General features: G+C 45.7%; 2 protein-coding genes across 3 annotated transcripts in view; one reads left to right on the top strand and one right to left on the bottom strand.

The window, feature by feature from the left end:
• Nucleotides 1-4,149, top strand: part of dennd1b (DENN/MADD domain containing 1B) — a 94,288-nt gene extending 90,139 nt beyond the window's left edge. For both annotated transcript variants that reach the window (XM_031739751.2, XM_031739750.2), the window contains one exon: nucleotides 25-4,149. In XM_031739751.2, coding sequence (XP_031595611.1) covers nucleotides 25-879 — 855 coding nt within the window. In that variant the 3' untranslated portion in view covers nucleotides 880-4,149. The remainder of the gene's footprint in view (nucleotides 1-24) is intronic.
• crb1 (crumbs cell polarity complex component 1) lies at nucleotides 3,598-23,535 on the bottom strand. Its single transcript, XM_031739756.2, has 13 exons — nucleotides 23,460-23,535; nucleotides 19,098-19,334; nucleotides 18,498-18,693; nucleotides 18,229-18,368; nucleotides 17,855-18,037; nucleotides 15,371-16,330; nucleotides 14,035-14,588; nucleotides 13,692-13,857; nucleotides 11,542-12,484; nucleotides 10,796-10,840; nucleotides 10,083-10,205; nucleotides 9,444-9,570; nucleotides 3,598-5,668 (listed from the first exon to the last, which is right to left on the bottom strand). The coding sequence occupies exons 1-13, from the start codon at nucleotides 23,533-23,535 to the stop codon at nucleotides 5,450-5,452; spliced, it is 3,969 nt and encodes a 1,322-aa protein (XP_031595616.2). The 3' UTR covers nucleotides 3,598-5,449.
• Nucleotides 23,536-23,785: the final 250 nt, after the last annotated feature.

The following is a 23,785-nucleotide window of genomic DNA, read 5'->3' as shown; positions in this document are numbered from 1 at the left end:
ACTGTTCTGCCTCTTGTTTGCCAGACCAAGCCCACGCCCTGCAGCGAGTCCAAACCTGCAGACGAGAGCAGCTGTAGTGGAGGCGGCGATCAAGGCGGATGGAATACGGGTCAGGATGACACTGTGGTCCACGGGAAACACCTTCCACCATCCCCACGCAGGCAGCCCACCAAGAGCAGCCTGAAGATGTCCAAAAAACCCGCAGTAGTTCCTGCGGCGCCCACTGCTAGCCCACCTGCCCAGAGCGCCGACGTCTCAGTGCCGAATCCTCATCAGCCCTCGCCCGCCGAGCCCCACCCCAACCCGCTGCTTCCAGCGCGGAAACCGGGAGATCGTTTCTCTTACTCGCCGGCGCTGTCCCATCGAGTTGCACCCCTCGGGTCGTCCCCCACTCTCTCACAAACCTACAGTTCCCCAGCATCTGCTTCTGACCCAAGCTGCTCTCCTGCACCGGGGGTGCGGGCGCGGACCATCTCGGACCCTCAAAGCGGCTCGGAGCCTCAGCAGGCCAAGAACCAGACTGCCTCGACCTACGTGCTCAGGAGGAAGGTCATGTCCAAGGAGACGACGAGGCAGTACCAGCAGAAGGCCCTCCAGAGGCGGGAGAGCAAGGAGGGTATGGGGAGCCCGTCCAGGACCAGCCATTCAGCCGTGCAGGTCCCCTGGGAGAAGGAGATGTCCAAAGAGGGGCTCCTCGGGGTCGGCCTGTGTTTGGGTCAGGGTAAAGGCTCGGGGGCCCCCGCGGTGCAGGATCAAGGCCTCCTGGAGGAGATCGACTCCACATGTTGCCTCGGCACGGTCCTCCACACCAGCCTGCAGCTCTCGCAAGTTAACAACAGTCACCACCAGGTGCAGGGCAAAGCTGCAGACGACTCCTGAGTCTGTAAAACGCAGCAGGTTTTACTCTTCTTTTACGATTAGCAGCTATCTGAAACAAAACGATTCTTTTTCCCCTTTGTTTTTAATCTCGACACTCGGCTGCGAGTATACGTCCAAACCTGCCAACACAAACACAAAGCCACCGAGCGAGGAGCAGGGAGAGGGCGTGGTGCGCCGCAGAGATCTCCCTCTATGAGCCATCTGCATATTTTAAACTCAAACCTGATTTATAGCGATTGGAAAAAACCCCAAATCAACTTGTCAGTTTTCTGAAACTAAACGTCGTCGGCTCTTTCCTCTGGAATCGGATGCAAGAACAGCGTCTCATGAACTGTGGTCAAAAACACAAACCACGGCCAAACTGTTACATCCTCATTTAATCTGCTTCACCAGTTCATGACTTGTTTAAAAAAGTACAACTGCAAACAAAAGTTACTTAAGCAGATGGAGATTTTCAGTATTTCTTTCTAATGATCTTTAATAACGTTTTGTGTCATCTAGTATTTTTCACATATTCACCCCAGACGATGCACTAAACACATTTTCGATAAAGTTGCGGCTGACGGAGGAGTTTGGAAAAGCCTCCGGAGCGTGTCAGGAGTAAGAAGGGACGCCGCATCGCTCCAAACATTTCACATGATGAATTTGCACATGTGGATTAACAGCTGATGATTCCTACCAGGTACTAAAATCTTTAGCAAAAAAGCAAGTGAGGCGGGCTTTTTGAAACTCGCCGTGTGACATGTTTGCCTTACACGGACATGTGATGTTTTTTAAACTCTGGTGTCTTAATCTACAGATGCCACAGCGGGTACTTTGTAATCAGAATCACTGAGTCGGGCAGATCTTTTGTCGGTTTAATAATTAATGATACATGATGTGCTTTAAGCTGCTGTCAGTCGCGGTCCACAGTGATGTCCAAATCTCCTCAGGACACTTTTTTTTCTCCACACTGAAGAGACGCCAGTCAAAGGTCTGAGAAAGCCAGTATCCCTGCTCCAGGTTTCTCTCCCCCATCACGACTTTCACTTTGACCTTAAAAATACGGCCAGTTGTTGCCGATTTCGTGAAGTTTTATGCAGGTGAAAAAAGGTGAACTTTCTAGGAGGTGCTCTATATTTTTACGATGAACAAATCCCCTGAAAAGACCAAAACTAGCAGGCTTTAGTTGTGTCTCTCGGCACTATCAGACTCCTGTGTTGTTTCCAGCTGCAGATTATTCAGCCTTTGGCTTCACCGTGGCTGGTTTTTGGTCTATTCACAGTATTTGCTGACGTATCTTTCTTCGCCTTTCTCACACGAGGGAATAACGGTCTGTGTCTGCGTAGGTCGGAGTCACGCTGTAATATAATGCAGCGGTTGATGATTGTACTGTAATGAAGCAATATAGTTCTCCTCAGAGTAGCTACATGGATGTAATGTGCACAGAGTCTAAAGTATTCCTGTAACAGACTCTCCTGTGGAGAGAAACGCCGCGTCCAGCCATCGCGGCTTCCCATCATTCACTGCGTCACCGCAAACCCAGAAAGAAGGAGCGCTTTTTTTCCCTTCTTCTTTTCGGGAATATTACATTTATGGTTCGTTGTTCTTATGATTTATGCCAGACGCCAGTCGGTGTGGCAGTTTAATAGCAGCCATTTCTCCACTTTCTGAGTGCTGCTCTGCGTTAACGATTTGCTCATAAAATCACTGGCGTGCTTCTAAAAGCCCAAGAATCGGTTAGCGAATCCAAAAAGGAGAAAAAAGCAAAACACACTCCAGAAGCATTTGTGTGCTGCCCTTTATGCACTGTAAACATTAAGAAAATACTTCTGTACTATGCAAACATTTCAAATACTAAAGTTTCTCTGAGAGTGATTCGATTTTACTTTAATATAAAGTCCCGATTGGACTGCTTTCTGCCCCCGAATGAATAAACAAACACATTTAAAGAGGAAGCTGGTTGGTGTGCTGTGCCTTATGCAGTCCGAGGTACGCTGTTGTAGGAAGGTGGGCTGTGCGGTGTTTCTGACCACGGCGAGGAGCGAGAGCCCCGCCCGGACCCGAGAAACTAACCTGACATGAACTCGCGTTGTTTTCGTAGCCGTTTGTTTTTGCGCTCCAGCTGGTTTCACTCAGTGTTTTTAGGGTTTTTCTTTGCTGCGGTGGTCGGCTGGGAATCTTCCCGCTCGTGTTTAAGAGAAGATCTCTGGGTTACTTTATCCTTCTGTAAATTAGGTACTTTTCCTTTGATTGTTAGCTGATTCCTTATGTTGTGTGTGCTCTTTTTTTAAATAAAAAAACTTGTGCTGAGCTTATTCTGTATTTAAAAAAAGAACAATTCTCAGAGGAGTTAATTTCATAATGAAAAAGTTATTTTCAGCTGCATAGACGTGTATTTTTGCTGGCTTGAGTATATTTTACATGGATAATATATGATCGGTGTTGTATCTTGTAAAAAACAATTCTATCTAATATTTGAATGTTTTAGATTTTATTTTTGGAGGAAAAAAGAGATATTAACAAATGTCCCATGTAGCCGTTCATATTCCGATGGACGTCCTGACGCTTGCTCGTACACAGTAAACGCTGCTGTAGCTGCATGGACGCACTGCTTGTGCTCTTTCTGTTGCTTTCATTTCAGTATTTCGCACCTCCATCGCCATCAAACTGAGGATGGTGGAAGTTAACATCAGGTCTCGTATGTTACGCTTACGTCGAGTGTTGGAGTGAAAAGTAACATTTCATGTAAAATGTAAAAAACAAAACTAGCTACTGTAAATCTAACCGCAGAGAGGGGGAAATACTTGAGTGTCCAGCTGCTGTTGTGAAGATCATTTGAGAAGCTTTACACTAAAATAAAGAACCCTGAGCGTGTGCAGCGACAGCCCTCTAACTCTGGTACTTGGATTGTCCTGAAATCGTGTATTAGGAGTGAGTGTGAGGTGATGGATTATGTAGCATCTTTTACTGAGTGCGGGTTCATGCACAGGTTCTTCTTTACAAAGATGACGATGTCACGACTTTTACACTGAATGTTACAGTCGACAACAATTTAAAAAAATCTCCCCCGTCTCCTGTTTGGGAATCGTAATGATGATCAACTCTTCGATGATGCATTTACTGATTTTTCCGATACTGTGCACACTTGCATGTTCCCACTGCAGAGGAAACAACTGTCTTAAATAACTGAGGTCAGTCTAATGTGCTATTGATGAGTAACCTGGTACAATTGCACACGATGTATGCACTGTGAACTGAAAATAAATTATACTGTTTCATGCTTATGCATCTCCCGACTCCTGACGCTTTGTGCTCACGTGGACAGAATCAGTATTTGATGGTGGCTGTGCTGCATCTGCAGTCGAAGGTGGATTACAAACCAGACGGGGACTTCCTGTGGTGTGGATCAGTTTTAATCATTTCATTGGGTGGATGTTCTCAATAAACAAGGCTATAGCTCAAAATAACAACCTCAGAGTTTAGTTTGTATGATGTCACTCTTCTCAAATGTGTTTGCGAGGGGCAGCCAATCAGAAGAATCAGTCAATCAGAAGAATGAACATTACTTAAAGGGACGGGAGCAAGAATAGTTTAAGACTCCCGGGAATCCTTCAGAGATCCAAGGATGGAAATGCAGACGTGGAAATGAGCGAAATAGTTCTGCTTTGCAATAAAGTGTAAGTCAAAGGAGTTTGCAAAGAAAGTGTAAATAAAGTGTAAGATGTTCTGCTTTGTAGACGTCGAATGAATGACAACAAACTCAGTTTAATATACAAGCAAATTTTGATTGAACTCAAAAGTTGAAAATAGAAAAATCACAGTAATAAAAATAATCATTACAGTATATACAACTTTAATGGCTGCCTAGACAAATGTAATGCTACTAATCCTAAAACATGAATCTGGGATTAAAGAGCTGCCACTGAAAAATGGAAGTGGATTCATCAGAAACACACGCGGGAGAGATTTCATGTTTTTAAAAACACAAACAGTCTATAATCATCCTATTGTAAACTAATCCCATTCAGCTTTTATAGCTTCCACCTCTACACCGCAGAGCGCCACGGTGCCCAGTGTGCGGACATTGTGGCCTATTCTAAAATACTTGATCCAAGCCTTTCTTATACACACTCGCGGTGCTTTCATGATTGATGTTCGATGTGTTACTGAGAGACGGAGCAGTTTGTTTGATTCATTCATTCAAAGAAAATGTAGAACAGTAGCAGGTTTATGCTGACTTGTTTCCAAATGAGGCTTGAAGACGATGCGTTCATGTGCCCTAAATTCCAGCGGGTTTTTTCCTTTCAGCGTTCGCTGCTCCATCAATCCTAAATATATGGATCAGGCACAGAGATGTGACACACGTAGATGGATACGCTTGTGTGGAACCAGGTGCAAAGCGTCACAAAGATGGATGAAGGTGCTGGAAATGAAAACGCCGTCACGAGATCTTCCTGCGTGCGTATATGCAAATAAAGACAGACGGCAGTGATTTAACGTGGAGCCTCCGCGTCTCCACCAAGCTCCAGACTTCCTGTTCAAACTGCACCACTTTTTTTTCATCGCTACCTGGACCACATTCTGCATCTCAAATCAGTCTCTCCATGGGCGGCGGCTGCGTGATGCTCCACATCTCCACCCGCGACCCTTCCTTCTCCTGCCGGCTGGGACTGTAGGTGCCATGGGTGGCGCGGCGATTTAGGGCCACTACCGCACCCACAGAGGTCAGGACGATGGCCAGCAACAGGACGACGGACACCAGACTGACAGACAGCAAGAGGTCAGAGGTCAAACCCTCCGAGGTCAGCTGAGGAGAAGAAAGAAAGGGACGAGTCAGAGAGAGAGAGAAACGGCTCGTGCCAATGTTTTTGAGAACACATGCTTTATTCCCCCGTCTCCATTTCTCACACACTCCCTTCCTCTCCTGACTCCTTTACGCTACACCAGGCGCTCCAAGTGTGCTGCCAACGTGTTGATGGATGTGTTTCCCAGCTCAGCAGGTGGGTTGCGACCACCAGGAGCCTCGAGTTGCTGCGGACTCAAACCTCCCTCCGTCTGCCGCCTCTCTCGCAGTTTGGCTGGCGCGAGCGTCAGCCCCAGCATCGCCACCACTATTGCCAAGCCAACCAGACACGGTGCCAGCACGGCGGTCACCGGCGAGCTGTGTGGAGCACGCTCCGTCTGTGAAGGATCACACACACACAGGCGCAATCTTTGCCGAGGATCCCATCAGCACACACACACGTGCCCAAAATAGCTCGAGCAAACATACACACACAGCTCCTTCAAAGCAGGACTGAAAGCTGAAGAGTCTGAGTTGTATCAGTGGACTTCCTAATATTCTTCTCTAACTCAGACTTGTGGCCGTTTGAGCCTCACGCACATGCAGAATGCAGCATCCTGCAAGCAAACGCACAGATGCCAGTCAGACCCCAACGAATCAGGATGTACTTAAGCTTTCCAGCAGGGGAAAGCTGAGCAGCAGATGCCCTTAAACCTACATCAGCAGTGGTGGTTGGTGTGATAGTTGTGATTCTCTGAGCGCCTGCTACAACAGCACAACAGCTGTAAGTCTCACTCGGTAACACTTGCTGACAGCATCTTCATAACCGACACACGGGGCTGCGAAAAATTATCTCAGAAGTCAGCAAACTTTACAGCGAGCAATCAACATGGAAACATAATTCTAATAAAAACACAACCATCCGTATCCCGAGGCAAAAAATAACTTCTGCGCTCACGCTTGATGCTGTAGACATTAGATTTTCTCCCCCCCTCGCTACAGGTTCTTTGTTGACTCCTGGAAAGTGCTTACCTGTCACTGCAGCACACTCGCCTGTCAGAGCGAGTGTGACACAAGCGAGCTGGAGCAGCCTGCAGCCAGGACCCGCCATCAGTCACCGACTGCCACACACAGACCCAGAGATGTCTAACTAACCAGTCTCTAAGGTACGTGTCGAGGCCACCCTGAAGCCTCTGCAGAGCGGCTACGCACACAGAGACGGCGGCAGCAGTGCTTCCCTGCTGTCAGCACTATCAGCCTGCTCCGTGTGTGTGTGTAGCTGCCAGATAAGCTGCCCTCATAGGTTTCTGTGAAGCAGACCCAACTTGTGTGAATGCCACCAGCTCTCTGCTGAAAGTGCACTTCAGCGCCAGATGCTGCTTTTTTGCTGGCAAAGCACATTTCTTCCTCTGTGCTTATCTCGCGCTCCAAGGATGGCCACATCAGTGCCGACGCTGAAAAACTGCCTCCCATTTCCTCCCCCCGAAACTACCTGCGCTTGCAGAGGACACACACACACACACACACACACACGTGCACGCAGACTTGTAAAAATACAAGATGGAAGAGAGCAGGTGTACAAGGAGAGGCCACTGCATGCACAGAAGTATGCGAGGATTACACTGGTAATCTTCAGGACACTGAGCACAAACAGTCATCAGTTTATCTGCAGCAGCAACAGGCTGGAGGAGTCGTAGACGTATGTGTGACCGTCCGACATGTTCCAACCTACAGATACAATAAACTATCCATATGACCTAATTATCATTTAGCATGTACAGTCCCATTATATTTATATTTCCAACCCTCTTGTTATGAAAATATAAGTATAAAAGGAAAGGTTTGTTCTCATGGTGACAGTCATCATCTCCTCCTGTGTTCTGTTATCGTCACTGTTATGTCAGCTGCTCTGTCTGGTAATAGTTTTTGGCTTTCAGAACAGGTGTATCCATAGATTTACCTTTTTATAAGCCATATCTGACTATTTTAGATATTTTTATCCAGTTATTTCACCTTATTTGCCTCATGTTTGAAATGTAAAAATAATTCTAGCAGAAATAGATGTAAATTTCTCAGAATATGCTGCCGCTTAATGTCCTTTGTGGTAGTTTTCCATTATATTCATCTATATCTGCAAAGACTTGATGTTCCCTGGTAAGTGTGGAATTAAACATTCATTTAACTATAATTTAAAGCCTTCCCTTCATATACATTGATCAGTCATTCAGTCAAAAACAGAGCATTGTGTCAGGATGGGGAAATCTGAGGTTAGACTGCAGCAGCAGTGCCTCTGTTGCTGATGAGAAAGCAAAACCTGCAAATAGTCATTTTAAGACTAGATGTGAAAAAACTGGGAGCCTGTTCTTTATGCACAGATACGTAAAAACGCTGTAGCTGTGCGCTGTGTTTGTGTGTTTGTGTGCACTTGTGGCTATTCTGGGATAAACTCACTCGACATCTTGTTAAATGAGATTAAGAGTCTATGTTTGGTGTGGCAGCAACCACCTGACCTCAGTGTGTCCACTCCTTCGAACGCAAACACACACTTTGACCTTCAGCTGTAATTTCTCCTAATATGGATTTTTGAAGGGAAACGGACAAAATGTGCGATTATGTGAAGAAAAAGTTAGTCGAGAGAAACAAAGAGAGGACAGACGAGTAAAAAAATCAAGGCTGAAAGGTTTTTATTTGACAAGAACAAGCAGAGACGACAGGCAGACGGGACACAACGATGGAATATGATGGAGGAAACAGACAAACAAGAAGTTACATGGATCATTCAGCATGATGTCAGCACAACAAGACGGAAAGACAAACAATAAACACACAAAAGTCTACAGTGAGAGAGAGACATACAAAATGAAACGGTGACCACAGCGGCGGTAAATGTTGATAGGAAGCGTTGGAGCGGGGCCACGAGAGAATTTAGGCTTAAAATATCTGCGGCTCAGACAGCAAGGTGTTTTACAGACGAAAAACTCGTTCTTTGGTACAAAACAGCACACAGTAGTCAGTCAGTCAGTCGGCGCAGTGCTCTGAACGCACATCAAGAACAAAGCCAGACATCTTGTTGTCTTCTAGCCCCTCTAGGTGCCTTTGTAACTACAACACTGTTTTTCATAGTTCACAAATGGATCCGTACGGAGCTCCCAGAACCCAGTTCAGACGAGACTGACAGGATAGCTTCACGGAGGAACAGTATAAATAACTCGGGTATCCGTAATGTTCCTCACCGAAAAGTGCTTCCCTACACAAAACAATAACCCCCAGATTCATCTGTTTTTTCTCTGTACTGGTAGAAAATTAAAGATGTCGGTCTGGACTATGTTCTGGACATGGTGAGGGAAACGTGACAGGTGACGCCAAGAGCATCGTGATTAATTATGACCTTCAGCTGCGATGAAACACCATCACCTCGTCTGTGATATCGTTTCTTATCATCTACTGCAACATGTACGTTTAATAATATGCATATATGCAGGTACGTAACTATATTTAATAAGGTGCTGCTTATTTAATAGTATAATTTTAAGGCACAAGTCGTTCTGTGGTAAAAGACTAGAGAAATACCCGTTCTGTGGAGTGTTTTGGATTATAGCCCGATCAGTCAATCACCCATTTGAAAGCACCAACAGTCCCAAAGAAAAGTGTTGACCCTCGCGCACGTGCACGCACAGACTCAGTCGTTTCCTCCCCAGTCCACCTCTGGCTCGTCGTCCAGCCTGAGGATCAGGTAGGAGAGCAGCTGGAAGAGGTTCTGCCACAAGAGCAAAGCCACGTAAAAGTAAATGTCGCTTACGTCCGTCTGGCACATGTCTCCAGCGTAGCTCATGTCGCACACGCAGACAAACTTGTTGATGAGGTTGCGGCAATAGCCTCCGTTCAGACACGGGTTGGACTTGCACTCATCGACCTCCTGCTCGCACCTGAAAGCACAGCATCACGGAAGAACTCAGACCACAGTCACGCTTCAATGAAATGCAGATAGAGTTCCCAAGTTCTATTAACGTTCTATTGTTCTTAAACCTGGTGTAATACTGGATACTTCCCGAAGGTTCCCAGCATCACATTGGTGGAAAAGAGGTAAGAGAATCTGCAGCATTTATTTATCCTCTATGGGTGGAGGAGGCACTAATATCAAACATGACGTGAAAAACAATGAGTCACTACATGGACCGAAGCACCTGCACAGGAGCTGCTCGGCCATGGAAGCCAGAGCCGGAAGCGCCGGAAGCGCCGGAGCCGGAAGCGCCTGGCACGCAGATTTTGTGCCGATGTTAATGTCAGAGGAGGTTTGGAAGCGTTGGAGGCTTTTACGCACAAAAGCTTGGCTTGGTGATCTGTGACTACATCGTTTGCCACTTCATAGATGAGTTGCTGTAATTTGCAGTAATTCCATAATCTGACACGGTGATTGTGACATTATGTTGTTTCCTACCGGTGCCCAATGAAGCCTGGTGGACAGTCGCAGGAGAGCTCGCGGTCGGTGCAGTTGCCTCCATTGAAGCAGGTGTAATTTCTGGTGTCATCGCCGCACACAGAAACAGGAAGCTTTGGCCTTCTGTTGGAAAAGTTTAAAGCACAACTTTGTCAGTCTGTAGCTCATATTGAAATGTTCAGCAGATTTGTTTCGCTGGCTTTATGTTTGCCGGAAGCAGAAGAGATGGCCGAGCGGGAGTTGCATTATTCAACCTCCCGCTGTTCCCCACGGGGGAGACAAAGAGACTTAAGAAGCGACCAGGATAATAAGATTATAGCCCTCTGGCAACAAGTCACCAGCAGGACGTCAAATCACGTGTGCAGGAATGAAAAAGCCAACTTCTTTCTCTTTGGCCTCTGTAACCTTGTGTTTGCCTCAAGCAACGACAGCTCTGCCGGCAACTTGAAGCTCATCCCTCAACGGTTACAAAACACACTCTCATTTGAACAATTTGATCATTTTAAACTACAGCTGTCACTCATTTGAAAAAGTGGCTGGCTCACTTTTAAAAGTGCTAATATTTGCCTTTGCATTTTGTTCCACAAAAAAAACGAGAGAAGGCTTCATAGCTGACATTTGAGAGACAAATATCTAACAGGAAACAAACACCTGGGAACACGTGAAAAATAAAATAATAATAGTAAAAAAAACACCAAAAAACAACAACTCACACATTTTTGACAACAATGTACCACGGAATTTCTTCAACGCGTTCGCTGCAGAGGAAACAGAGAGAAAGATGGTGAGGGGAGGAAGAAAGAGGCGCAAACAAACGAGACAAACAAAAGGAAGTCGTTTTCACACAGAAAACTTTAAAGCAGCCTGGATGTTCCCAGTAAAGGGAGATAGCTTGACTGGTGTGGCTTGCTTAGCGAGACACTTGCAAAGGTGTGCAAGAAACAAAAAAACAGAGGCAAAATGCAAGAGGCTGTGTGTTTACAGGATAAATGCTTGGAGGCGTTCCCCCCGCTGGGTCTCAGAGGCGAACGCGAGATGACAGAGGGGGAAAGAAACTGGCGCTGAACCAGAGAGCCTTGTGTAGTGAGCAGACTGGGGCCTTTTTCTGGCTGACACTAGAATAGAAATGCAGCTTCTGAGGCGCTCACCGCAGGCGTGGTTGAAATGCTGAACAGAGGCAGAGATGTGGAGACATTTTGCAGTGAAGAATTGTGTTTGTGTTGTGCTGCAGTCCCCTGTTGGTGCAATTTTGTAGCATTTATTTGTGCATTTTGTGTTTCTAACCACAGCTTTCACTGCACTTCACAAACAAAGTCATCTTTGAAGAGTGAAATATTAATAAGGGGATTTTTTTTTCCCTCTTTGCTCATCTGCATTTTGCATAACCACCCACTGTTTTATTTTTACTCTGTTCTGCTCCGCTGCTTTACTACTTACCTTCACAAACACCTAAACTTACTTGCAGAGAGGTCCGGTGTAGTTCTCCGCACAGAGGCAGGCGTACCTGTCGGGCCCGTGCAGGCAGGTGCCCCCGTGGGCGCACAGGTGGTTTTTGCACATGTCAACCTCTTCTTCGCAGTTCGCGCCCGTATAGCCGAGCTCACAGGCGCACTCGTAGCTCCGCCCGGCGACGCTGCAGTTGCCGTGAACGCAGGGATTCGAAGCGCAGGTGTCCAAGAAGAAGTTGCAGCGTCTCCCAGCCCAGCCCTCGGGGCAGCTGCAGTTGTACGCGTTGAAGAGGTCTTGGCACTCCCCGCCATTCAGACAAGGGTTTGGATCACACACGGAGGCCCCGCCGCAGCCGATGAGCGGCGCTCGTGGCGACGTCTGGACAAACTGCTCCTCCTGCTTGCGGGGGAAGTTCACGCCAGAGGAGCCGATGTAAGACAGGGCGATCCCACCCAGCTCCACGGTGCCCAGACAACCGGCGAGGGACCAGCCGGTGTCGGGGGCCAGTCCCCCCAAGAAGATGTCCACCCCCTCTCTGAGGAAGTCCAGGTTGCCTCCTCGGCTGGTGGAAGTGCTGGCTTCTTCTACGTCTTCATCGAGCACCAAAGTCCACTGAGAGGTTTGCGCCCACGGTGCTGCCATGAGAAAGTGGACACTGTGCCATTCGCCGTCGCTGACACTGCTCCTGCTGCTCAGGCTGACCGTAGATACGCCCTCCTGCACCTCCGCCGCTTCGCTGTCATTTCCATAGATGCTCTGAAGCTCCACGAAGAGGAAACCATCTTGGATGGAGACCGTGATGAAAGCAGAGCCCTCCTCAGCATGTAGGATCGCTGCATTACGCTTCCGTGTGCGCAGGTTTAGGGAGAGGCTTGTCAGGTTGCGGGATATGCGACCGTTCCCCCGGTAGGACAGCACAGTGCTGTCGTTCAGGAAAGTTGCATTGGAGTAACCTAGGAGACGAGGACACAATACCTGCCGTGAATATTTGCACAGTGTTCATGTTTACTTTGTCATAAATGTTTTTGGTGTGTTTTAGTTGGCATGTCATTTACCGAGCACTGATTTCCTGAATCGAAATAATAAACCTATCAGTGGGTCGGCAAGAGGGGTGTGGGGTGGGGAGACTGATACAGCACTATACTGTATCAGTGTGACATTATATAAAAATAATGATTTTTATTAGATACATTTAAATACTAAAATCCTGAGATAACTTGAGAAAAACTTTTTATTCCAAGATGTTTGAACACGACTCGGCTGGTTGTATTTCCATAGAACAGCAGGTTGCTGAGCACAAATGCAATCATTAAATGTGAATTTGTGTCTATATATACAGCTACTGATGTGTGATTTAACCAGCTTATCATAGTTAATTGCTGTATTAACACAGACTGCATGTAGTGGCCAACCAGAGCCCGTTCAATCACAGTCTGACAGACTGACTCCGCCTTTGTGTTGGCGTGATTGACAATCTCAGTGAAGTGAGATAAATTTATCTTTTTGGATAAAACAAATACTGACAAAGTTTGTGGATATAATTTCATGTTGAAAAAAGGTGATAAATCGCAAAATGTTAAAAATTGTAAGTGAACTGCGATAATATGGTATTGTGGGGTGTCTGATGACCCCCACCTTTAGTCGGCAGTAGTACAGTATGACCGCTACCTGTCTGATAAGAGTAAAAACTATTTACTGGAAATACAAGCAGTAAATATCTGTATCTCTGTAATAATGGAGACACACAGCAAATCATCACTAATTCCAAAAAGAGGATAAGCCGGCATCAGACGGATCCTACTTTACGGATCACACAGGGAATACTGTGTGGGCAGATTAAGGCCAGTATATAACAGCGTTGAGTCACTTGGTTACATAGTAGCCAATTAAGACCATAAAGGCTAATTAAACAAACAAGGTCAGAGATTAGGTAACATACTTCACTGGGCTCTTATGTAGCAGAGAAACACTTTCAGCCCAGAATACTGGATCCCACTTATGCAAAAGGAAATCAGAGGTTATGGTTCCAATGCGGTGTCTGTTTATTGCTCTCGACCGTCGCTTTGCCTTTGAAGGCAGTTGGACTTGACTTGGCACCATTTCAAGTGACTTTAAAAAAGCTCTGCTTTTGTAACTGACGAATCCTCGAAGCTCACTTACACTCATAGCCGTGGTTCAGCATCCTGCACTCTGCATCTGTGGGGCATGGGGACAGCTCGCACCACTTCACCTCTTCACAGCGCCACCCTGATGTGTTGGGGGGGCAGGTACAGGTGAAGTCGTCCCACTTGGAGTAGCACATCCCCCCGTTGAGACACGGATTCCTCTGACAAAGAGATACGGGGAATTTGTTTTAGGTTTGTGCTACGGATTTGATTTTATTATTACATCATTCTGTAGCAGGAGTATAACATCTGATTGATTCAGAATTACAGAATAGATTTAATATCTGCGTAATGTCCACACATACTACACCAACAGTGTGTGCAGGGAGTTCACTCACACTGCAGAGGTTGTCTCCAGAACACCCCACAGTTACATTCTCCATGATCTCAAGAGGATAAGATCTCACTGTAGTGTCCAGCCCAAAGAACTGCAGCCTCCTGTCGCTGATCCTCAGGTCCTGAACGCAGCCTTTGAAATATCCACCGAACGCCGCGGTCTCCCTCGCCTCCAGCAGACCTCCCACATACACCGTGTCACCTGCTTGGACACTGACCGGCCTCACCTCCACATGCCCCTGTTCCTGAGTCCCCACATGCAGCACGATAAGACCATCCACCGCCACCTCTACGCTCACAAAGTGGGCTTCCCCATCGTCAATCGCATCTGCTGACTTCAGGCTTTCGTATTTATCGAGCTGAACTGAGACCTTGCCACCTTCCAACCACACGTGCAGGTAAGCGTTGCTGCTGTTGGCGAGCACCAAGAGGACCCCGCCGCTCCTCCGCGTGCGCAGGAAGAAGGAGATGGAGAAGTTGTCGACCAGGTCATCAGTGACGGTGAATGCTGCAAAACTGTAAGCATCTTCATTCCCGAAGCGGGCAGTCACATGTTCTGCAGAAAGGAACAAAGGGGTGAACAGAAAGTCAGCTGGATGAATGTCGGTGCATAAAAGACTTTTAGAGCTCGTCAGCATGCACTGTGAAATAAAGAGTCTGTGCTTTTTATCTTTAGCTCAGGTGAAAAGTTCTAATTTCTCCATCTGTCTCGACCCCAGATCTGAAATACTGAGCTACTGAGGGTTTTTTCTACAAAAGGACATTCTTACTGGTCTATGTTAAGCTCTCTTAATGAGTCTATCAGGTGGAGGTTGAGGCCTGTCAGCACTTTCCACCCTAAACTAAAAAACCTGTATACGTTAGCAGGTTTGAGTAGGTGTTTGGTTGATGTGCAAGTAAATGTTGGTGTAAATCTGCCCGTCAGTAATCTTTGAAAGACTCAACACTCTGTCTTTCAATCAGTCATGGAACTGATGAAAGCTGTTCAAAGAAACCTGTAACCTATTTATTATTCAGGTTATGATGTATCGATCGCAGCGGCCATTGGTTTACTGAGCAGTCGCTGTTTTACAGTCTGGCATTTCCTTGCATGTCACTCCCAAAATAGATTGCCTTAATCTAGTTCTTCGCATAAGAGGATCTTCCCCTTTAGCGTGACTTTTGACAGACTTCATCTCCGACCTCGTGTCTCCTGATTCACCCAAGCAGCTAAAGATGCTATTCAGTGCCCCACTTTTGGAATTTGATAAGCGAGACCTTGTGTTCTTTCCTGCATGCCCAACAAGTGGGTTAGAATTCCTTCAAATCCCTCCCTGTGTCTTACGGCTGCAAACTTACCCTCCTCGCAGTCGTGCCCCTCATAAGGCCTGGCACACCGGCACTCGTAGCTCTGCCACAGGTTTACGCACTCTCCTTTGTTTTGGCACGGCACATCCAGGCAGCGGTCCCTGTAGCTGCAGCCCGGGGACACGTTGACAGCTGAGTCGCTCAGCCACTGCTCGGGGATGACGAGCTGCCAGTCCACAAACACGTCCCGCATGCATCCGATGAATGGAGTAAACGCATCGTACTCACTGGGGCCGCTCGAGTCTCGAGGCATTCCTCCAATAAAAGTGCTCTGAGGGGATGAAACAAACCCCAGCAGCCAGCTTTGGACTGCGGCCGCTTTGTGGCACGACTGGCTCGCACACCTCACGGCATCATCTAGTAGTTTAAGGCTTAGCACCCAGTTTCCAAGTACAGCCTCTACACTATACCACTTTCCATCTGTGACGTTGTGCGGAAGCTCGAGAACCTGGCTCGGGCTTTCCGCCCCAGCAGAGGCCTCCCTCCTCAGCGTGAGACGCAGCTGCCCCCCCTCCAGCTCCAGGCTCAGCTGCAGACCGCTTGTGATGGTGTGAAACAACAGAGCTCTAGGCAGAAAAGTCTTGAAGCTGAGAGTGATGTTGCAAGTCACTTCAGTCCCCACTAGGGGGCTCTCCAGCAGCAAGTAGCCTTTGCGCTCGAAGGTAAAAGCTGTAGGGGTCATACAGAGAGGCCCGGCGTACCCAGGTGAGCAGGAACAGGTGTATCCATGAGTCCCATCCAACAGGAAAGGAGAGCAGGAGCCTTGATTCTGGCACTCATGGCCTTCACAACCCACTAACTTCACATCGCAGTTAACACCTCCGTAGAGGATGCCATCACGACTCGGCTTGAGGCAGTGGCAGGTGTAGCCCCCAATGTGACCCTCGCATCTGCCCCCATTCTGGCACGGATTGGGCTCGCACTGGTTTATCACCTCCTGGCAGAGGGAGCCTGTAAAAAAGACACACGGCACAAACACATACACATAATTAAACACTGTTACTACAGCTGTTACATAACAACAAACATGTTTCCAGGTATAAATGAGGTTCTGGATTATTATACCCACTATTCTTGTCTCCCTGTTTACCATTTAAACTCCTGGTACCAGGTAAACTATGTTCTGCAGTCAAGTTACCCCATCTGACTGTCAGCTGTTAAACATCAACACACCTGCTTTGTTTTTTGCCCTCTACACCACCCTGATACCGCAGCACAGTTTGGAGCAATATTCATCTCTTTATGTGAAATTTGCTGCTTCAGTCAAATTCAATCAGTCACAAGCTACTTGTTTTGATTAGGCCACAAGCAAAGATGACAGACAGGTGTAATTCAATGTCTGTTATGTAATACTAAAGCTACTGGTACAAGTACCGCTGTTACCTGTTCCAAGCAACCAAATCCCCAAAATCCATGGCGCAGGTGTCCACATCATGCCGTCAGGTTTTCTCCCAGAACAGCCTCAAAGTTGTCTAACAGCACCATGTTATGTGGTGTGTGTGTTTACGGGTCCTCACGGTGGACGCCTGATCCTTGTCTGCTTCTCTAAAGCATGAAGGGCTGAATAGCTCCAGTCAGGAGACCAGAAAAGCCACATCCCCGGGGATTAAGCTAATGCTATTTGGCCACCTTACTGAGTCAGTGCCCCTGCAACTTGCAGAGAGTCCATTCCTAGAACACAACTCTCAGCAGGCATCAGCTCACAGTTCGTACCTACGCCCCCGGATCAAGCAGTCTTGTGCAAGCAGAATTTGAAGCTTTTCCAACAGAAAGAAAACTTTAATTTGATGAAACATGCGCGCTGCAGTGTTTCCCTCAGAAACACCAACACTTACTTTATATTGTGTTATGTTACCGCTTAAGTAACATACTGTCAGTTGTACCTACTCACCAAATATTCTACATTTCTTTTAGATTTAGTTAGTGTGACAAAGTGTGTTTGTGTGTTGTTATACTACCACCAGGGGGCACCAAAGTAAAGTGAGAACATTTCAGTACCTGACAGCTGTTCATACTGTCATTTTAATCTGGACATAAACGCTGTCCATGGTCCTGTTTCTGGACACACTGTGTATTTCTTCATCCAGTTTCCAACCATAAGCTGATCTTGCATTTTGTGATCAATGAACTCTTTAAAAAGTGGAACTGTGCGAAGGCATGTTTATCTTTTAGATCACTGCCCTGAATTAACATGGTTTGTTAATGACTGATCCACCAGTATGTACACATTACAGTTATTTACATGCGTTCCTGAACAGAATAATTCGTTTAGTGCTCCAATGTTATGCTCGATCACGTCTGACTTCTAAGAGAAGTTCAACATGCCGGCTCAAAATTTGTGAATCAGCAAAATTTTGGTGATTTTTGGAGGTCGGTCATTATGAACACAGGTCCATTCGTCCGTGTCAGAGCTTAAGTTTTTCAAACCGTGATTGAGACATGACCAGTTCAGTTTGTCAAATTAATATAACCTACCTGTTGTTCCTGGAGGACACCTGCAGATGTAACCTGCAGACTGTTTGTGGTCATAGCTTTCAGGCAGAAGAGGCTCACTGCCATACAAGGCATGCCAAGATCTCTCAATGCAGCTGCCGCCGTTTCTGCAGGGGCTGCTGCCACACTCATTGATGTCTGTCTCACAATGACGGCCCTCAAACCCTGGAATGAGGAAGGATATTTAATGCGATCAACACTACATATGATGTTCATTAAAGATAACACGGGGACAGGCTTTTCCGGACAGAGCTTGTTGTTTTTCAGGCGTGAATAAGTTCAAATGCATACGTCTGCCTCAGTGTCCTTGTTTATTATTCTCCACATTATTTGAGCAAGAGAAGAGCTTCCTTTACCAGACCAGCATTCACAGGTGTAGTCCCCCCCATTGTCCTTACAGATGGCGCTATTAAAGCAGGGTTCAGAGTAGCAAGGCGGTAGAGGTGTCTCACAGTGTCGACCGGTGAAGGCTGTGTGAGAGCAGTCACAGCTGTAACTGAGACAATCACACAGCAAGACAGTCGGGATTTGTAATTTATATTGATAAAGTTGTTTAAAACATTTCCTTTGCTTTGTTTACAGATCTCATTAGAAGCTGCTCATTTTTGAAAGACACACTACTCACTCATTCACTCCATCTACACACAGAGCCCCGTTTTGGCAAGGGTGCTCTTGGCACTCATCAGTGTTGATTTCACACCGTTGTCCTTGGAAACCGGTGAGACAGGTGCAAGTGAAGCCACCAACGTAGTCATGGCAACTGCCTCCGTTGAAGCATGGCTGTGATTGACATTCGTCAATCTGGATCTCACAAGTAGCACCTGTGAACATCAAAGCGGTACAGATGTCAGAGGGCAGGTGAGCCTGAGGGCAGAGGGTGAAAACGAAGAAAGCTTTTTATGTGGACTGCTGTGCTGTGCTGTGCTGTGAGGATTGCTCTTTTATCTCACAGCAAAGCTCTTTGTTGTGTTCCCAAAACACTCAAACTATGGAAGGGAAAAAACATATACAACGTTTCCTTTATTGTATCAAAAAAAAAAAAGTGATTAATGCTCTCATGGTCCATTCAACAGCTACTAACATGGATGGCATTTAATATAGACAGAACACATTTAAACTGGGGTAACATATTTTTAACACTGTTTTTTTTAATAACTAAAAACTGTAGAAATCTTTATTTCCTGATTAAGATTGAAATGATGTGGCTTTACACAAAGTTGCTCACCTGTGAAACCAGGAGAGCACAGACAGGAGAATCGACCCACTCTGTCCTCACAGGTTCCTCCGTTCCTGCAGGGCTGTGAAGCGCACTCGTTCACATCAATCTGACAGTGAGAACCCTGAAAACCCGGCACACAGAAACAAGAGTAGCTATCGCCACGGGTTCGACATATCGCCTGGTTCTGGCAAGGGTTTGGGGAGCACTGGTCCACAGTTTGAGGCAGCTTGTCCAGAACAGCACCTGAGAACAGATGGTGATTTTATATATCAGAATACATCGTTATTATTAACACATGTAAAAACCCAATATATGCAGTGCTGTGTAAGACAGTTTTCCTCCTTTCCAATTTTCTCTGTTTTGCATATTTGTTACACTTTGTCACAGATTTTGAAAAAATAACCCGAGCAAATACAAAATGCAGTTTTTAAATAAAGATTTCATTTTTTAATGGAAAAAGTTATCCACAGCTTCATGGCTCAATGTGTAAGAGTGAAAGTAAACCTAATACCTGGTTGCAGCACCTTCGCAGCAAGAATCGCAATCAAGCCTTTGTGATATGAGCCAACGACTCTTTCACATCCCTGTGGAGGAATTTTGGACCACTCTTCTTTATAGAATTGTTTTAATTCAGACAGATTAGAGGGTTTTTGAGCATGAACAGTGTGTTTAAGGTTATGTGAGTTTATGATGATCAGATTTTAGTCTGTACTTTGACTAGCCCACTCCAAACTCCTCAGTTTGTTCCTACTTTAGCCATTCAGGGGTCGAGTTGTTTCGGATCATTATCCTGCTGCATAACTCGTGTGTGTTTGAGCTGCAGGGCTCAAGCTAATGGCCAGACAGTCTCCTTCAGGATTTTCAGGAGTTCACAGTTCAGTCAATAATGGCAAGTCATCCAGGTCTTGAAGCAGATCATCACACTACCACCACCATGTTTCACTGCAGGTGTCCATCCATCCATCCATCCATCCATCCATCCATCCATCCATCCATCCATCCATCCATCCATCCATCCATCCATCCATCCATCCATCCATCCATCCATCCATCCTTCTTACAGCCATGTAATATCTACAACATTACTATAAAAAGATCCAGATTTTAAGTATTAGGTAAAAGTTTATCAGTCCTGAGGCACTCCAGAATGAATATGGGTCCAACAGTACTTCAAAACAACTGTTTGCACGAGTGCCCACTGAATGATCTTGATTGCTGTTTTATCTCAATCACGTCTAACACGAAGCTCTTTAGCTTTGATTAAAGAAAAAAAAAAATGGTTAGCAGTTGTTGTAACAAGGGCTTTAAATTCAAGGGCCTCTCAAGGCGTTGTGGCCGGCTGCCACAGAAACCAGTTTCACTGTTTGGGTTTAGCATTCCTTCTATTTCCATGGTGACAGCATCCAACTGAACAGCTGAGCCATTTATTGCTCTACTCGTTATGGTGTGTTTTAATGAGGAGGATTAAACAGCACAATGATACAGCTTTGGGTTTAGCTCTCATGTCAGCATGGACATGATATAACTAGTAATTAGAGGATAAGCACTTGATTTTCTTGTGTAACTGCAATTATAAGCAGCTGTTCCCAAGTGATGCATGCCTCAAACACTTATTATCCATATTAATCTTACTCAAAAAATTTTACATTTTATTTTACAGACTTTTTTTCCTTTCCTGCCCAGCAGCAGTCACATACAGTCACAGCTTCCATGACTGGACAACATGAGGAGACCCTTCTAGTCTGGTACATAAAGAAATGGGTTCAGCCTAAGAAGAGGAAAAAAATCACACGGTATGATTTCAGGTATAAACTCTAAATCTGTGCTGTTAGTCACTCGTGTACCCAGACAAGCTCTAAAAGTTAAAGTTTCACTGTGACCTGCAAAACTAAGCTTTCTTTAGAATCTGTTAAAGTGTTGCTATTTTTCTTCCTGACTGAATTCCTATATCATGTCTGCCTGGAGACTTACAGCCTGCAGCTTTTACATATACAAAAAAGCATCAAACATAAATAGCTACGGGCAAGGCGTCTCAAAATTGTTGTACTGCAGGCAGAACAAATGGGACAACCTCCGAGATGATCCATCCATGGAACATAAGGAGACATCATATGTTCTGTTTTTCATAGTTTTTCAGAATGTGCCATGACTCTAATCAGCACATTCACACTGATATTAGATGGCATGAAAGTACTTTTTTTGGAGTAGTGCAACTGTTTTTGTGGTTTTCAATCTTCTGTTGTTGTTTGGTTCCAGCCTTATTAGTTTGTGTTAAATTACACCGTTAGCACCTGCGTATACATAATCCAGTCACTTGTCAGTTGTCACTATATCTGTGACTGTTGCCTTTGTTCATCACAGTGCTCTTCTTTGTGTTCCAGTGCCTGCTTTACATTTATTGGACTGTCCTGGTCCTGCTTTGGGGTTTGAGACTTTCTGCTTTTCAGTCAGTTTCTTCATTACAACTTGCTTTAGTATCTTTCTTTTTTATTTTATAACCCACCTGCCCCGCTTGTGTCTGCACTTCTGACCTCTTGAGTAAAGGAAGCCAGGGAGGTGTTGTCCTTTAAGCCCTGACCTAGGAACTCTCCACCTGACCGGATTAAGGACTTCTTTACACTCCTCATTACCTCCTTTGTTTTGCTGTTGCCCTGTGTTTTGGGAGAAAGTCTACAGAATTGTTTATTGTGTGTGTGCAGAAAGAGCCCCCGGCGTCTGCACGACAGCCGTCATGAGCTTGACGATTTGAACAGCCCATACTGTCTTAGCAGGAAGTCATTTGAAATTCAGTAGATTAATTTGTGGGGAAGCTGAAATTTGGTCACTGTTGCTGAATCAACTCAAATTTTCCCTCATCCTAAGACTGAGTTAGCTGCCGTACCTCGTCTTCTATTTCTCTCTCTACGTTGTTCCAGATTACTGGTTAACTTCTGTCTTTTTATCATTTCGGCTGTGTTTGCTGCCAGTGTTCTTCCCTATGTTAGAGGATCTATTGACCTGTTTCCTGTTTTTGCCTTCTTGATCTCTTACTAAACCCCCATTGTTATCAAAGTTATTAAAGCCTAACAATCTTTCTTTCTTTCTTTTTTTTTTTGCAACAACTACCTCCTTTGTGTTTATATTACTTTTGCACAGGCTGGAGTCTATAAATACAGCCCTGCTGATATGAACAGAGACTTTACAATAATATTCACACACCCTTAAAGAGCACAATCAGGCTGAGAGACTATTTGAGACCCAGAAGAGCGCAATTAGGCTCCACTTGGGGCTATCTTTTTAAAATCAGCTATCATTTATCTGTCATTGGCGGAGGTCAATCAGTTTCACAGCCAGCCAGCAGGATTCTCCAGGAGCAGCTTATACATGTCTAGACTTGGACCGGGGGGGTATGATGGAGATCGAGCATATTCTCTGACCACATGTGTGTATCATTACAACAAATATTGACATGTTATAGACTCTGAAACAATCATTCTGACAGTTATTTCAGTTATATTAAAAATGTTACATTAGTAGTATAATTGGAACGCATTGAAATGGCAACAGGTGGTTCCCATTTCACTCTTTATTCAGCTCACTGTATTCACTCTATATCCTGAGGCAGAGTTCAGAGTATTTGGAGCCATTTGTGTCTGTTTGAGATACAGCTCCAGCCAACTGCACATCCCCTCCCACAGCATGTAAGGCCTTTTTCATATGCAAATACCTCCCAAGGGTCTTTGTCTGGACCTATCTGCAGGCCCTTAAATGGCACATGCGTGGCACCTGACATCTCCTGATGCACGTTGCTGGTGTATGCGTCTGTTTGTTTCGGCGGTGATAAGAAGACATGCTGCTATTGGGTGTTTTGGACAGGAGCAGAGACAAATAGCATCCTCTTTTGTCCCCCTCCCCAAAACCACCCCCAGTCTTCCCACCCCGTTCATGGGTCACTATGCTACCCCCCATTGTTAGATCTCTTTTAGTCATCTTTAGCTTTTCAGTCCTTAGAAAATGTGCAGAGATTAGTCTAGTGAGTGATGTCATCGCTCAGTCTTGTAATTAAAATTCTTAGCATGGACCGGTTGAAATGCAAGCCCACCAATAAACTCAGATTCAACACAGGTTTCTAAAAGTACGATTATAATCATGCAGGTTTTCTTGCTGGTGTCTGAGAATGCATTCTAAACGAATAAATACTAGGATGTAATATTTTATCACCAGTGTCTGAAACTCTCTCTGGTTTCATACTGGACAAGTGCAGAAATCTGGTGTGGTGCTTGCACTAAATCAGAAGTGAAAATATCATGACAATAAACTAAACCTCGAGGTGAACTCAACTGAAACTCAACTCTGAGACTAATTGTTTAAAACGGAGCAGTCACTTACCCTCTGTCGCAACCAGTGATGAGATGAGCAGTGTGCATGAAAGGAACGCAAAATGACGAAAACGAGTTAAATCCATAATCATGACAGGAAACCATCCTGTTCCTTGTGCCCAAGTCTAGCCATACTCTGTGCTCTTACTGCAGGTTGCTCCGTTTCTGCCTCGCAGTAACGCCGTTGTCAACTCCAGATCCACTTGATGCACACTTCTCTTGCTGGAGCACCATCAAGAGCTCCCATAGCCCAGAAATAATAAAGACGGCGTGCTGTTCACCGGGGCACAGGCTGGGCTGCACACACCCTCCCCCACAGAGCAGTGACAGATCACC

The sequence above is a fragment of the Oreochromis aureus genome, linkage group 17 (genome assembly GCF_013358895.1).
Source record: "Oreochromis aureus strain Israel breed Guangdong linkage group 17, ZZ_aureus, whole genome shotgun sequence".
NCBI classification, from domain to species: domain Eukaryota; kingdom Metazoa; phylum Chordata; class Actinopteri; order Cichliformes; family Cichlidae; genus Oreochromis; species Oreochromis aureus.
Note: the sequence above shows the minus strand (reverse complement) of the source record. Positions and strands in the feature narration are given on the sequence as shown.

Bases quoted from the DNA above. Each gene is read 5' to 3' on its own strand.
- crb1 (XM_031739756.2), bottom strand. From the start codon at position 23,535: ATGGATTTAACTCGTTTTCGTCATTTTGCGTTCCTTTCATGCACACTG. The intron at 16,331-17,854 runs GTAGGTTATATT...TCTTTTTTACAG, and splicing joins GTGTCCTCCAGGAACAACAG to GCTCCCTCTGCCAGGAGGTG. The intron at 12,485-13,691 runs GTAAGTGAGCTT...CTCGTCTCCTAG, and splicing joins GCTGAACCACGGCTATGAGT to GTTACTCCAATGCAACTTTC.